Source organism: Copidosoma floridanum, unplaced genomic scaffold, assembly GCF_036245765.1.
Source record: "Copidosoma floridanum isolate Cflo_tuat_1 unplaced genomic scaffold, Cflo_Japanese_pri ptg000008l, whole genome shotgun sequence".
NCBI lineage: Eukaryota > Metazoa > Arthropoda > Insecta > Hymenoptera > Encyrtidae > Copidosoma > Copidosoma floridanum.
The window spans coordinates 13,718,835-13,731,953 of NW_028321885.1; the positions used below are offsets into that span (position 1 = coordinate 13,718,835).

The following is a 13,119-nucleotide window of genomic DNA, read 5'->3' on the forward strand; positions in this document are numbered from 1 at the left end:
AAAGAGCCTTTGTACGGATGTTTAGAGAAACTGGAAACCCTGAAGAGAATGAAAAACTAGGCAATGAGATAAGAAACGACGCCAGCTGCACATGTTCAAAGAAAAATATCGTGGTAAACGTGGGTTGTGATAAGGACGGCCGTGACAACGAGAATACTCAAATACTTGAGGAAAACATTAAAACAGATGTCCTAAGTTGCAGTAAAGAGCGAGTCGACAAAATAATTGAGTCAGTTGACATATCGGGGTGCAACGAAGAAGAGAAAAAACATGTGCGAGGGCTTATAGAGATTGACCTGTACGTTTTTGGACTCGACGGGGAAAAACTGAAAGCGACAAATCTTTTAAAACATAAAATAAACACGACTACGGATAAACCGATAGTAACGAATTGGTATAGATATTCGCCAGCTGTGAGAGAGCAAATGAAAGTTAAAATTGAGAAATTACTCAAACAAGGCATAATAGAGCCTTCAGAGTCACCGTACAGCTCAAACATGTGGATCGTACCTAAAAACGCAGGACCGGATGGTGAAAAGCGCTGGCGGGTAGTAACGGATTTCAGGCAACTCAACGAGATAACAATGGGCAGTTGTCATCCACTTTCCTTCCAGAGCGATATACTGGAACATCTGGCGACAGCACGCTATATTACAGTGGTAGACTTGAAGCAGGGATTTTTTTAAGTCGAAATACATGAAGACGATGCTCATAAAACAGCGTTTTCGGGACCGGATGGGCATTACCAGTACAAAAGAATGCCAATGGGTTGCACGGGTTGTCTCCGAACACGTTTCTAAGAGCAATAACGCTTGCACTGGCAGGGCTGCAGGGCCATGAGGTAGAGGTATATTTAGACGATATAATGGTGTTCGCGTCGAATCTTAAAGAACATCACAAACGCTTTACGAGATTGTTAGAGCGATTGTCAAGGGCAAATCTTACAATCGAGCCAAAGAAGTGCCAATTCTTAAAACGTGAAGCAAAAGTGTTAGGCCATATTGTAGGGAATGGTGAAATAAAAACGGATCCAAAGAAAATAGAGGCTGCAAGAAAATATCCAAAGCCTACAAATGCAAAGAAAATTAAACAATTTCTTGGATTTGTTGGAAATTATAGGAGATTTATTAAAGGATACGCTAAAATTGCTCAACCACTGTCTAAGCTTCTAAAAAAAGGTACAGAGTTTAAATGGGAAGAGCAGCATGAAAAAGCATTCAAAACGCTCGTAGATGCACTTTGCAGCGAGCCTGTACTTGAAGCACCCGATCTAGAAAAACCATTTGTGGTGACAACGGATGCATCTGACTATGCCATTGGGGCAATATTGAGTCAGGGAGAAATAGGAAAAAACAATCCGTGCGAGTATGCCTCTAGATGCCTAAAGGGCAGCGAAATTCAATACCCTACGTACGATAAAGAATTGCTCGCAATAGTATATGCAAAAGAGCAGTTTCGACCCTATCTATTTGGCAGAAAGTTTACAGTGGTTACGGACCATGAGCCTCTTAAACATTTTCACTCATCAAAGAAGCTAGATATAAGATTTAATAGGCTTACAGCTGAATTAAGGGGCTATAAGTTTGACGTTGTTTATAGACCAGGAATAGCCAATAAGGCACCGGACGCACTGTCCCGAAATCCGATCATAGAGGATGGAGAGAAAAATCCTGAACTACCGCGACGAGAGTTATATGAACTTGCTGAAGAGCAGGAGAGAGATGGTCATGGTGACATAAATGCGCCACCCACATGAATATTCAAAATGTGGACAAGAAGAGAGGGAAACATAATAAGAAAGGATGAGAAATGGCAGATAGAAATATCTGGTTCAGACGAGTCAAACAAAAAGGTAGAAAGGAAAAAGCCTCGCAAGACGAATAACTCAGATGAGTTGACGGTCAATGAACACAGCGACGCTGATTCAGAATCAGAGTGGCCGGTGGCGAGTGAAAATGTAGAGAGTAAAGGAGCAGAATCACGTAAGAAACAAGGGAAAAGAAGCAGGCCGCGTTAACAGACAGTACAGATCGCAGGAGGAAATAAGGGAAAAAATATTCAAATAGGATCCTTAAACAATGGCGAAGAACAAATCCTATCACAGGGTCCGACGGAGAATAAATTAGCTTACATATGCAAAGAAAAAAATTTGAAAAAATTAGTGGGAATAACAAGCACACCGTATTTAGAACTAGAAATACAACCGAAGATGCAACGAAAAAATCGCAAAAGACAACTGGATACGCTGCATAGGCACCCGCTTTATTTTTCAGTAAAACCGCAAATAGAAACTGTGTCGAAGGAGATTATCATAGCGAACTGTGACTCACCGGTGGCTTTAAAAGGAAAATTCGAGCCGGTAAAACATTGGGGATTCCAACTAGCCGTGGCTAGCCTAGCAAATGAGGAAGGTAAAGAGGAAGAAAAAACTGTAGGTACAGAGATCATAGTCATAAATGCGAATAATGATAAGCACGGGGACACCAGCAGGCACAGAAAGGCCTGGTTACAGAGTCGATCGGAAAGAGAGAAAGAATGCTTGACCCTATAGATACCATAGAGATGATGAGTTTGGGTGCAGGTATGTCAAGCAGGAATGCGAATAAAGGAGAGAAGGAGAATGACTGATGGGCCCAAGCTCACGCGCAAAGTGTGCTCCAAGAGAGTAGCAAGCAGCAACAGAAAATACCGAATACGGTCGAAGGGGACCGACCGTTGCCGAAGGAAGGGGTACAAAGCAGACCGTCTAGTGAGAGTGTAAGCGAGAAGCAAATAAATGAATCACGACGGGGTACACAGACGAAAGGAAGTCTAGAAAAAGGGACAAAAGTAAACAAAAAGATCGGAGCGTTACTTAATGACTCAATAGATAACTTCTAAGCGAAAGTTAGACTAGATGTTAAGCGCCGAGACTTTAAAGGCAAGCCGGGAATCAGAAAAGACGCTTGGAAATCCGATACTATCACCGATCGACTTCTGAGCGATCTGACGGTAAGTACAGATAATGATACAAACATATCTCAACAGCCCTCGAAGGAGAGAACGGGCTCAAGGGATAGAGAGAAATTCTTTAGCGAGGAAGATACCCCGTGTGAATCACCACAGATAAATGAAAACCCATCGGGGAATGAAAGAATAAGAGGGGTAACGGACGATTATACCGATGAAGGTAACAAGCTTGAAAGTAAAACAGGAGGCGGAAATGTAGCCGAATGGAGTTTAGAACAAAACTGCATGGAGTCGAATAAAAATTTAAAACTCATCGAAGAACTTCCGGTAGAAATACCAGGTAATTGCTTATTCGACTCTCTTATTTTTTCCTGTGACTTGCAATTGACGGCGCGAGAACTCTGGGATGTACTACAAGGTTCGAAGTGGAAAAATATATGTGTTGACCCGGAGGAAGTAGAAAAAATCCTGCAGTCCAATACAGAATATGGTAATGATGATTGAATATGGGAAGAAAAAGAGGAAAGAGTTAAAGAAATAGAGCGTAATAAAAGTGACTCCATGAATGAGGTACTTTATGAAGATGGGGACACGCCCCCACCTGATCCACCACCACCCCCAGACTTTTCAAGTAGTTCAGACTTAATAAACAATGAGAGTGATGAGGGGGCTGGTTTAAACAAGGCCAGACTGGAGTCGGAAAGCGAACCAGAGGAAGCAGACCTTCAAAAAAAAGTATTATCAAACCTTTTACAGCTAAAAAAGTACAGAGTATGCAGGACACGGTTACCACATGAAAAATCACCGTGGCTACCGGGAAAAGAAACAGACATACAACCATTCCAAAGAATGCATCGGGCAAAGGATCACTTATTTTATTATCTAGATAACCTAGTATCCGCGACGGTAACAGAAAGCGTGCCTGATACGAAAAGAATAGACGCCCTATATGAGCGCGGATACATAGATCCAATAGCCGTAAATAATGAAAAAAAGATGGTTGGTGACGTCATGAGAGCAAATGTGAGAAAGGTCGCGGTAATGCGAATGTATATTAAATCGCATTTTGAAGATACGGCGCTAAAATCGGACATCAAGAAATGCATTACATCACTCAAGGCACTAGTAATGATAAATAAAATAAAGTCTATAGGCGTGATACGTGACTTGGCAACACTCAACATGAGCCAATGGATTTACTTCGTGGAACAATTTGAGGAAACTTTCAAGATCCTCAAGGTCGCAGCGACCTTTTACATAAACACCTTAGTTATACCACCAGTGGATCAAAGATATAAGGTTATTAAGGAGTATCACGAATCAACAATCGGGGGTCATAAAGGAATGAATAAAACCTACAATAAGATAGCAAGGGACTATTATTGGAGGCACATGAGGGCCGATGTAAGGCAATTTATACTTAGATGCAGATCATGTCAGACTAAGAAACTAGTGCGCGTAAAAACAAAGCAAGCTATGCTCGTTACAGATACGCCCAGCAGACCGTTTGAAAAAATCTTGATTGACTATTACGGACCAATTAATAAGCCTTCAACAAACGGCTAAACACATATTCTGTCAATACAGGATTGGCTAACCAAGTTTATTGTATTAATACCGGTACAAAGAGCAACAGCTAAAGAAACGGTAAGAGCCTTAAAGAATAAATTTTTAGCATACTTTGGAGCGCCAGAAAAATTATTATCAGACCAAGGAACGCATTTTATGAACAAAACGATGGACGAGTTTACGCGATTATTCAAAATTGAAAAACTTGGGAGCACGGCATTTCATCCTCAGAGCAACAGGGCAATTGAACGCATGCACCACGTTTTAACAGAATACTTAAAAGCCTACATTAGCGAGACCGAAAAATGGGACGAACTATTGCCGTTGTGTATGCTTGCTTGCAATACGTCGGAACACGAGAGTACAGGCTACACACCCTACGAGCTTATATTTGGTCAACATGCAAAACTCCAGTCAAGCTTCAAGAGGCTAGAGGTGGGTCAAACAAATACAGAGTTACTGCTGCAAATAACGAGGATACTTGCGCAATTACGATCGTTGGCAGCAATGATTCAAACACAGAACAAATTCAGATCAAAGTACTATTATGATAAGGCACTGAACACGAATTTTTTTATGGAAGGTGAGATGGTGTTTGTACTAAAAGAGCCATCTAAAGGGAAATTTGATGACTAATACGAGGGCCCTTACGAAATAATCGGCATAGATTACAGGAACCATAATGTGAAGTTACAGAGAAACGAAGAAATACGAGTCTCACATGTGGACAAAATAAAAAAAGCTTGTGTATTAAAATCTCCGCGTTCAAGGGATGAGATGATAAGAAGAGAAGAAGAGGAGAAGAAGAAAAGTGAAAGGAACCAAGCGGCAACTTGCTCCCCACCCCGTAAGGATTTTATTAAATACAGGCATACGGGAGAAGACACGTAACGAAGGGAAATATGTTACTTTCAAAATTAGCACAGACTGAGGAATTAAGAAGAAGAGAGAAACATGCAATATAAAAATAATAATAACAATCATAATAATGAGAGGGAATGAATAAATAACTTGTATGATAAAGTGATATTCTATTTTTATTTCCTTTGTTACTCTTTACATGAACGATGTATGAGAGGTGGGTAAAAAGTGCGCGTGGCTCTATCTTACTAGCGCTAAAACCATGTTAATACAATTAACACATAAGTGTCCACTTAGAACATATACGCAGAACACGAAAGACACGAGAATTGAACGGCATTAGATAAAGCTCAGCGAGGGAAAGTCGCACTCGAACGTATGCATAAGCAAACGTAGTAGCATGTATATATACGTACTAATATATAAATTAAGTTAACATTTCAGAGCGCATAGGGAAATCCACATGTTAAGGGAAATACAAAACTCTAACGACAACGGGAAAGTTACGCGTGTGGTTTTCTCTCAAAGCGCGTTATATATATGTGTGTGTGTATGTGTGTATTTACATATATATACATGGATGCGTGTGTACGCGATGCAAAAAAAATCACAAGTGTGGAATATGGAAGGGAAATAATAAAAGGATGAAAACACTGTATTTGAAAAATTAAATTTTTTTATTTTTTCTCATTTAAACTCATGAGAGCCACAGCCCTTACAACAACCACACGAGTGGCTCATTCCCTTCTTTTTTTGCCACCGGCCACGACCCAAACCACTCCTTCGAGAAGTCCCGTTAGAACCCTCCCCCAGATGCAGCGTTTGCAACCGCTGAAGGCAGTCGGCGACGCTGGGCTGAGAATCAGGGGTAGCAGCGATCAGCGTGGAAGGGACGAGGCATCCGCCGGCAGAACGTTGCACCTTATAGCAAAAAAAGAAGGAAAAGACGAATTAAATAAAGAAATAAATAAACAAATCGAAATAAGGAACAAGAAATAAAAAAAAAAAAAAAAAAAAAAAAAAAAAAATTACCTGAAAAACCGGTCGGTGATTGAGAAGATAGTTGGCGGCACCTTCCAGGAGGACGTCCACCACTCGCACCAGGATGGTACCGTGACAGCTACAGCCGACGGCCAGAGAGTAGGAAGCCCCCCCTACCAAGGTGGGGCAGTGCAGCCAAAACACCTTCCCAGTAAAATAGGGGACGGGCGCCTTCTCCTCCTCCCGCACAACCACGAGGAATGGAGACCCCGAAGGGCATCGCACCTCGCAGGACCCTACCCCTCCTCGATAGGGGTAGTGCAAGATTGGCAGTGGCAACGCGCCGGAAGGCCACCCCGGTAACAGTAAAAGAACCGGGACACAGAAGAAGGCGTAGGGATCGACTATCAGTCGCACCCCAAGCTAAATAAAAAAAAAAAAAAAAATTGCATTAGGAAGAATAAAGAAGCCATAAGAATAAAAAATATGACGAAGGCCAAGAGCACTTACCGAACCATGCTGCCCACAATATATTGGCGCTAGCGCGGTCGGCCCGCTGAGTACAACAATGCATGCACAACAACAGTCGCGTAACCTACAACCCAATAAATGAAACCTTTAAAAAAAAAAAAAAAAAAAAAAAAAACTTCACTTTCATACTTACGCTTTGGCAATCTGGCACGGCGCACGCGGTTTCTTCGTGGAGAACAGCCCCCAACAGTAACCCAAACGCACCGCCACTTGCGACAACGAAGTGCGTGGATCGCGAGTCACCTAAAGGCAACCGGACAAGCCCAAGAAGTCGATCAAAAAATTAGCTGAAATCGACCATGACTGTCGAAGTTAACTGCAAAGATCGTGCACGTAAGGAGACGTGGAATACACTGACTCAGCAGCGACGTTGGAAAAGCAAACGCAGATTCATACACCTATGTAAATCCCTTCCCACCTTAAATGAGTCACTTGAAGGAAAGGGAAATAAGGAAGAAATAAGAATAACGTAGCATACAAAGTTGGGAAACGGAAGTTTATAATATAGAGCAATAAAATTTTCCCCTTTTTTCTTTTCCCTCTCATACCCACACTCGCCTCCACTGGGAAGTAACCGAAGGAGTGAATGCGTGTAACGTAGCCTAGTAAGGAATAAGACTATTATGTACCTTATGTTTATAGCATACACATACATAGTGTAACAATTATAGATGTACGTAAGTATAACATTAATATTATATGCAACGATACACCCTGAATGTAAAGACGGAGCCACACTCTCTACTTACCGCAGTAACCAGTCAAGCCCTAATACTAGATTGCATTTAATAATTATTAGGAAAATATGTGTAACGAATTGTATGGCAGGGGCATTTGTATTCACACAAAACGTTAAAACAAAATAAAAAAAAAGGAATAAGAATAAAATAAGAAGAAAGGTAAAATTTTTCTCTCTCTCTCGTAGTTGTTCTCTCTTTCCTTAATCTAGGGTAACCTAGGGACCTAGGAGCTTACGATAAATGGGAGTGAGAACGGGAAAAAGGATAACTATTTTATGTTTTAGGGGTGAAACCACGCTGGTAGGAGGACAACCGGGGGAGATAGAGCAAATCGAAAAAAATCCGGGGATACTAGTAGAGAATCTGGGTCCAATTCAATCAGTCGCGTTGACATGGAAAATAATATGATATGTCGATTGGAATCAAATGGCCCAACAGACAGAGGCATTTCTACAAGCAAGCCGACAAACAAAATGGAAATGTAGGGTAACTATAAGGAAGAGGGATGAATGTGAAGAGCAGGTAGAACGGGCTACTAAAAGAGTCCCAGGAGCCTTACAAAGAATGGAAACGGCGTACAGGGCAGTAGTAGGCTAAAAAGTCGATGATAACCAGATCAAAACCGTACAGACACTCCAGGGACAAATAGCAGAGGCAGATAAGGAGAAAATACAGGAGCTAGTGAAGTCAAACCTGACGCACACGACTGACACTACAAGGTACTTAAAAGAACAAATGAGGATTTCAACGTTCGGTCATCACGAGCAGGTTCTCCAAGCTATAAAGAGATTTAAAGACGAAGCAGGAAAGGTAACAGAAGAAGAATTAAAAATATTTACGGAACTTATAGACGGATACGACAGAGTATCAGGAATAGTAGAAAGATTCGAAAAATTGACCGAAGAACTCGTAGCTAAATTTGAGACAGCGACGGATATTATATATTTAGCGAGTCGAGGCGTGTCACACCTGTTGGAAGCAGCGCTAGATGTGATAGCAGAAGCAGAAATATTAGCAGAACAATTTAGACCGGACCTTAGATTTCCGGGAGAAAGAAACACGACGGGGAAAGAAATAGCAGAAATATCAAAGATAGCAACGATAGCGCTTGATAGAAAAATTATCTATTATATCGAAATACCGCTGGTAACAAGAGAGAGTCTAGACCTTCTAAGAATATCACCGTTGCCGGTAGAACAGGAAGGGTTAAATATGACGAACGTCGTCGCTTATCTCTAACCAACATATGAGTACGTTGCGGGTAGCACGAGTGAAAAAAGATTTGCACCAGTAGCGCGGGAGACAGTGGAACAATGCAAGAAGTTGAAAAAGGTAAGTGTGTGTACACGAATGGAGCCGACATAAGAAGTGGAGGAGGACCACCCTTGTGAGATACGGCTGATACTAGAAGAAACTGTGAAGAATCCAGAAGAGTGCCCGATAGTACTAGCAAAATTAAAGGGCACATATTGGACACATCTTCACGCAAAGAATCAACATGCGTTTAGCACCACGGAAGAGGAAAAGATACACGTACAATGCGATCACACCAAGCACAAGACATTTAAAGTAATGAAGGCAGGAGTAATAGACCTAGCGAAAGATTGCACAGCCCAAACATCGGAGACAAGATTGGACCCAAGTCAGGAGGAGGGCGAGAACCAGATAATTAAGTTTCAGAGCTCAAATTTGAATCTGAAAGAAATAGCGCGGAAAATAAAAGGGGTAAAAGTAGATGAGATATCGAAACAAATAAAGATGGTAGTAGAGAGGGATGGGTTACAGGAGCTTAGTAAGCAAGAACATGGACTGGAGGATAGGTTGACGACAGGTCCTAAACTGATAGACATAGTACAACGTATACATGAATTAGTGCAGGCAAAAGAGGAATTTTTTGACTGGAAATAATACGCATGGTTAGCAGCTGAAATAGCGTTGGGGGTGGCTGCAGGATCGGTCGGGATTTTAAAATGGGGGGCCCCACTTATACTAAACTTATCTAGAATGTTTGCAGGAAAAAGAACCAGAAACAACGTCGCAAGAAATGAAAATCCGGGGAATTATATGGCACTACAGCCAATACTCACACAGTTACCATAAGAAACAAACAAACTTTAGCTAAGTTACAAGTGGAGCCTTAATACCTAAGCATTGACGATGTCTAGTAAAAAAAAAAAAAAAAAAAAAAAAAAAAAAAATACGTATGTAATAATGATGATAATAAAGTAAAAAAATAAAAAGATTTTTGTCATGTTGTGTGGAAGACGCTGCGTTAAATGTAATGAATATAGTATAACACAAAAAAAATGGAAATAAAAAAAAAGAAAATGAATACACAAAATAAAAGTTGTAAGTAAAATAAAACCGAAAGAAGGAAAACAATAATCATAATGAGGAAAATGAATATGTATGAAACAACTCAGAAAAAAAAATATGTAAGTAAATAAGTAGATATTAAATAAGGTAATAAGCTATAAATGGTAATTGAATAATCATCAATGAAAGTAAGACCCACAAGGGCATATTTATCAATTTATTATGTAAGAGGGAAGAGCGCAAACACGAACAATATATGTAATAACACAATTATAAACTTGCGGAAAACTAATCAAAGCCTGTAAAAGAGAAATTAACGAGGATGTTCATAGGAACACCTCATTGATTTTTCTTATATGATTAGTATACATTACAACAAGAACAACATGATACAGACACTAATTAAACAATCATTTTCGAGGTGGTACAGAAAAGAACGTTGTCGAGGGCGAAAACGAAGCGGCCTCGGACGTGTCACGTACAGTATGTATGGAACATACTATGTGGGATGGGCCTCAGCTATTAGTATTAGGAAGAAGCACAAGTGGGGGAAGAAAGAGCATAAAAAGGCTTGCAGTAGTGGCCACAGGGCTCTTGAACGTCGGGACTAGAAGGAGGAGAGTCGCAACAAGTCACCCGGGACCGCAAGGCGCCTTTCCTCAAGGAATATAGCAATAAAGTAATTTATTGAGTTTAACTGCCACGTTGTTATTAAGCACCCCGAACCTTTAGAATCCTACGTAACAAGAGGCTAGAAGTAAGAAAATTTCATGGTATCTTGAACAATAGCAATTTTGCTTCCATTTTTTACCACCAGGAGAATTTTACAAAATTTCCACTGAAAATTATTATTTTATTTCCAAAAAGTTTATCACTACTAGATAAATCTTTTAAAGTTCTATCAACGATTTGTAACGCTTTTTTCGGTATCATAGAAGCTTCATCCCAAATAATTACTTTTACATTACGTAATTTTTGTTTATCTGGCTTAAACTGGAAGAATGCACTTTCTATAGTGCTTAAGTCTACAGGAAGTCTAAAAGTTCTGTAAGTGGTCATTCCCTTTGGAAGCAAGATCGAAGCAATACCTTTCCAAGCCATTGTAAGAATTTTTTTTCAATTGATATGAAATAATAAATTAATGTTTTGTATAAAAAAGTTTTTCCAGATCCACTAGGACCACCGAAAAAAAAAAATATGTCTCCCAAATTTTATTATTTCTCAAAAAATTACATGTTGACCGTGACTACGTTGTGAAACATTTCATAAAAATTATTCTTTTATCATTGTCAGTATCGGTTTTTTTTCCGTCGTTTCTGTTGGTTCTGGTAAACTGAAATCTCCAAAAGACATATTTTCAGAATTAAATATTTGTTCGACTGTAAAAGAGCTTTATTTTGATCATCTCTACAATCTTTAATAAAAAATTTTTTGTATTTGTTCCAAATAGTATTACCAAAAAAATTTTCAGACATAATAAACCATGGGAAAAATTTTCGTTGTTAAAAAGGCAGCATAACGTTACATGCTTCTTCAAAAATTATATCGTTTTGAAAATCGTGATCTACTAATCCCATAGAAATAGCTCTTATTAGTCAGGGAAAATAAAAAGTGATTGTTAAAAATTCATGTAATTAACTATGATCAATATACATTTTTCACATATATAAATTTTAAGTAACAATTAATATAATTCGAGTTTTTTTCTATACTTCGTAAATCTAATTTGCAATTACGGGGGTTGGTGCGCAGAGCACGCAGGAGGCATATATAGTTATAAGAGCTTAGAAATATTTATTGTTTCATACAGGATAGACAGCTCATTTAAAAAGAGAGCCACTAGAAGAAATAATAAAGCTTACCAACAAAAAGTCAAGGGCACATCTCTCTGTCTGTATAAACTTTACCACTTTTATTTGAAATGAGCAGCTTGTTCTTTATATTTTCTCAAAAGCTGACCAGTAATAATTCCCCAGCATAAAAAATTTATTTCCGAGTATTTTCGAAAAAAGCCATAGTCTTCCGACTTCTGTAAAATATACTTTAACATATTATTTTCATACTAACAATTAATTTAATTATTTTTTAAGGCTTTAAAAAATGTTAATACAAACCTTATTTTAAAAAAATTACACTTATAACGCAATAGAAGGGGGGTTGGCACGCGGAGCGCGCAGGGGGGGCGAAGCTTAACTAGTATATATATATAAATTACCTTAAGAAAAATATTTGGGAAGGCTTGCCACCTCATTAGCTTTAGTTAAAAATAGGTGCAATAGTAATGTTAATTTAAAATTTAAGTATATCAGACGGCTTAAGTAACCGCACACGATTGCGAATTACCTAATTGTTGAAGTATAACATAGAAGGCGAAAAAGGTATGGGAGAAAAAAATGGTTATAATGTTTTTATTTCAAGAATGACATTAAATACACGAACAACTTTATTATAACCTCTTATTTTATTTAGAAAATAATTTTTATTAATTGTAGCATTTGCTATCATGTTCAAGTCTTGATAATGTGGGATTATACTGAAAAAAGTCTTTATTTTCTCATGGTCAATTGTATGAGGTTTTATCAAAATGCAAAAATAAAAATCAAAATTGTTGTTGAAATGAATAGAGAAAACATTTTAAATGTTTAAAATATAGTTAGGAAAACATGTTTTGATCATGAGAAATAATGTTTTTTATAATAACGACAAGATTGAAATATTCTTATATGTATAGACAAAACTTATTACCTCATAATACATTCTACTAATGTATATTATGTTTATATCTTGTACAAATTCCAGCATTTAATTAAAACAGAATAGAAGTAGACCTAAGTCTTCATGGTGTTATAGGGTCTTATTAGTTGACTCACAAAAGGAGTCATCTTAATGCGGAACTTGAATGGTTCGTATTATTGATAAACTAAATACCACTTATGCTTTGCGCATCAACTTCTTATAAATCAATTATGACTTTTAATTTTTACTTCACGATGAGATAAATCATAGCGGTAAAAAAGTTTTGTCTTAAAGAAATTCAGTAATGAAGCAGATTGAAAATAGAAGATTAGTATATACATTACGAACACGTCTGTATACATATCAAGGTGCGAAAAAGATGGTATGATCCTTGTCAGATTCTCCAAAAGTAAAGTATGGGGGCGGTGAAGAGTCA

At 38.5% G+C, this 13,119-nt stretch overlaps 1 protein-coding gene across 3 annotated transcripts in view; it reads right to left on the bottom strand.

Moving 5' to 3' along the window:
* Positions 1–13,119, bottom strand: part of LOC106636699 (homeobox protein unc-42) — a 639,872-nt gene that overhangs the window by 559,677 nt on the left and 67,076 nt on the right. The window contains exon 2 of one of the 3 annotated variants that reach the window (XM_089589252.1): positions 2,961–2,985. The exons of the other annotated variants lie outside the window; for them this stretch is intronic. Within the exon in view, the coding sequence (XP_089445378.1) occupies positions 2,961–2,985 (25 nt within the window). The remainder of the gene's footprint in view (positions 1–2,960; positions 2,986–13,119) is intronic. 3 annotated transcript variants of the gene reach the window in all.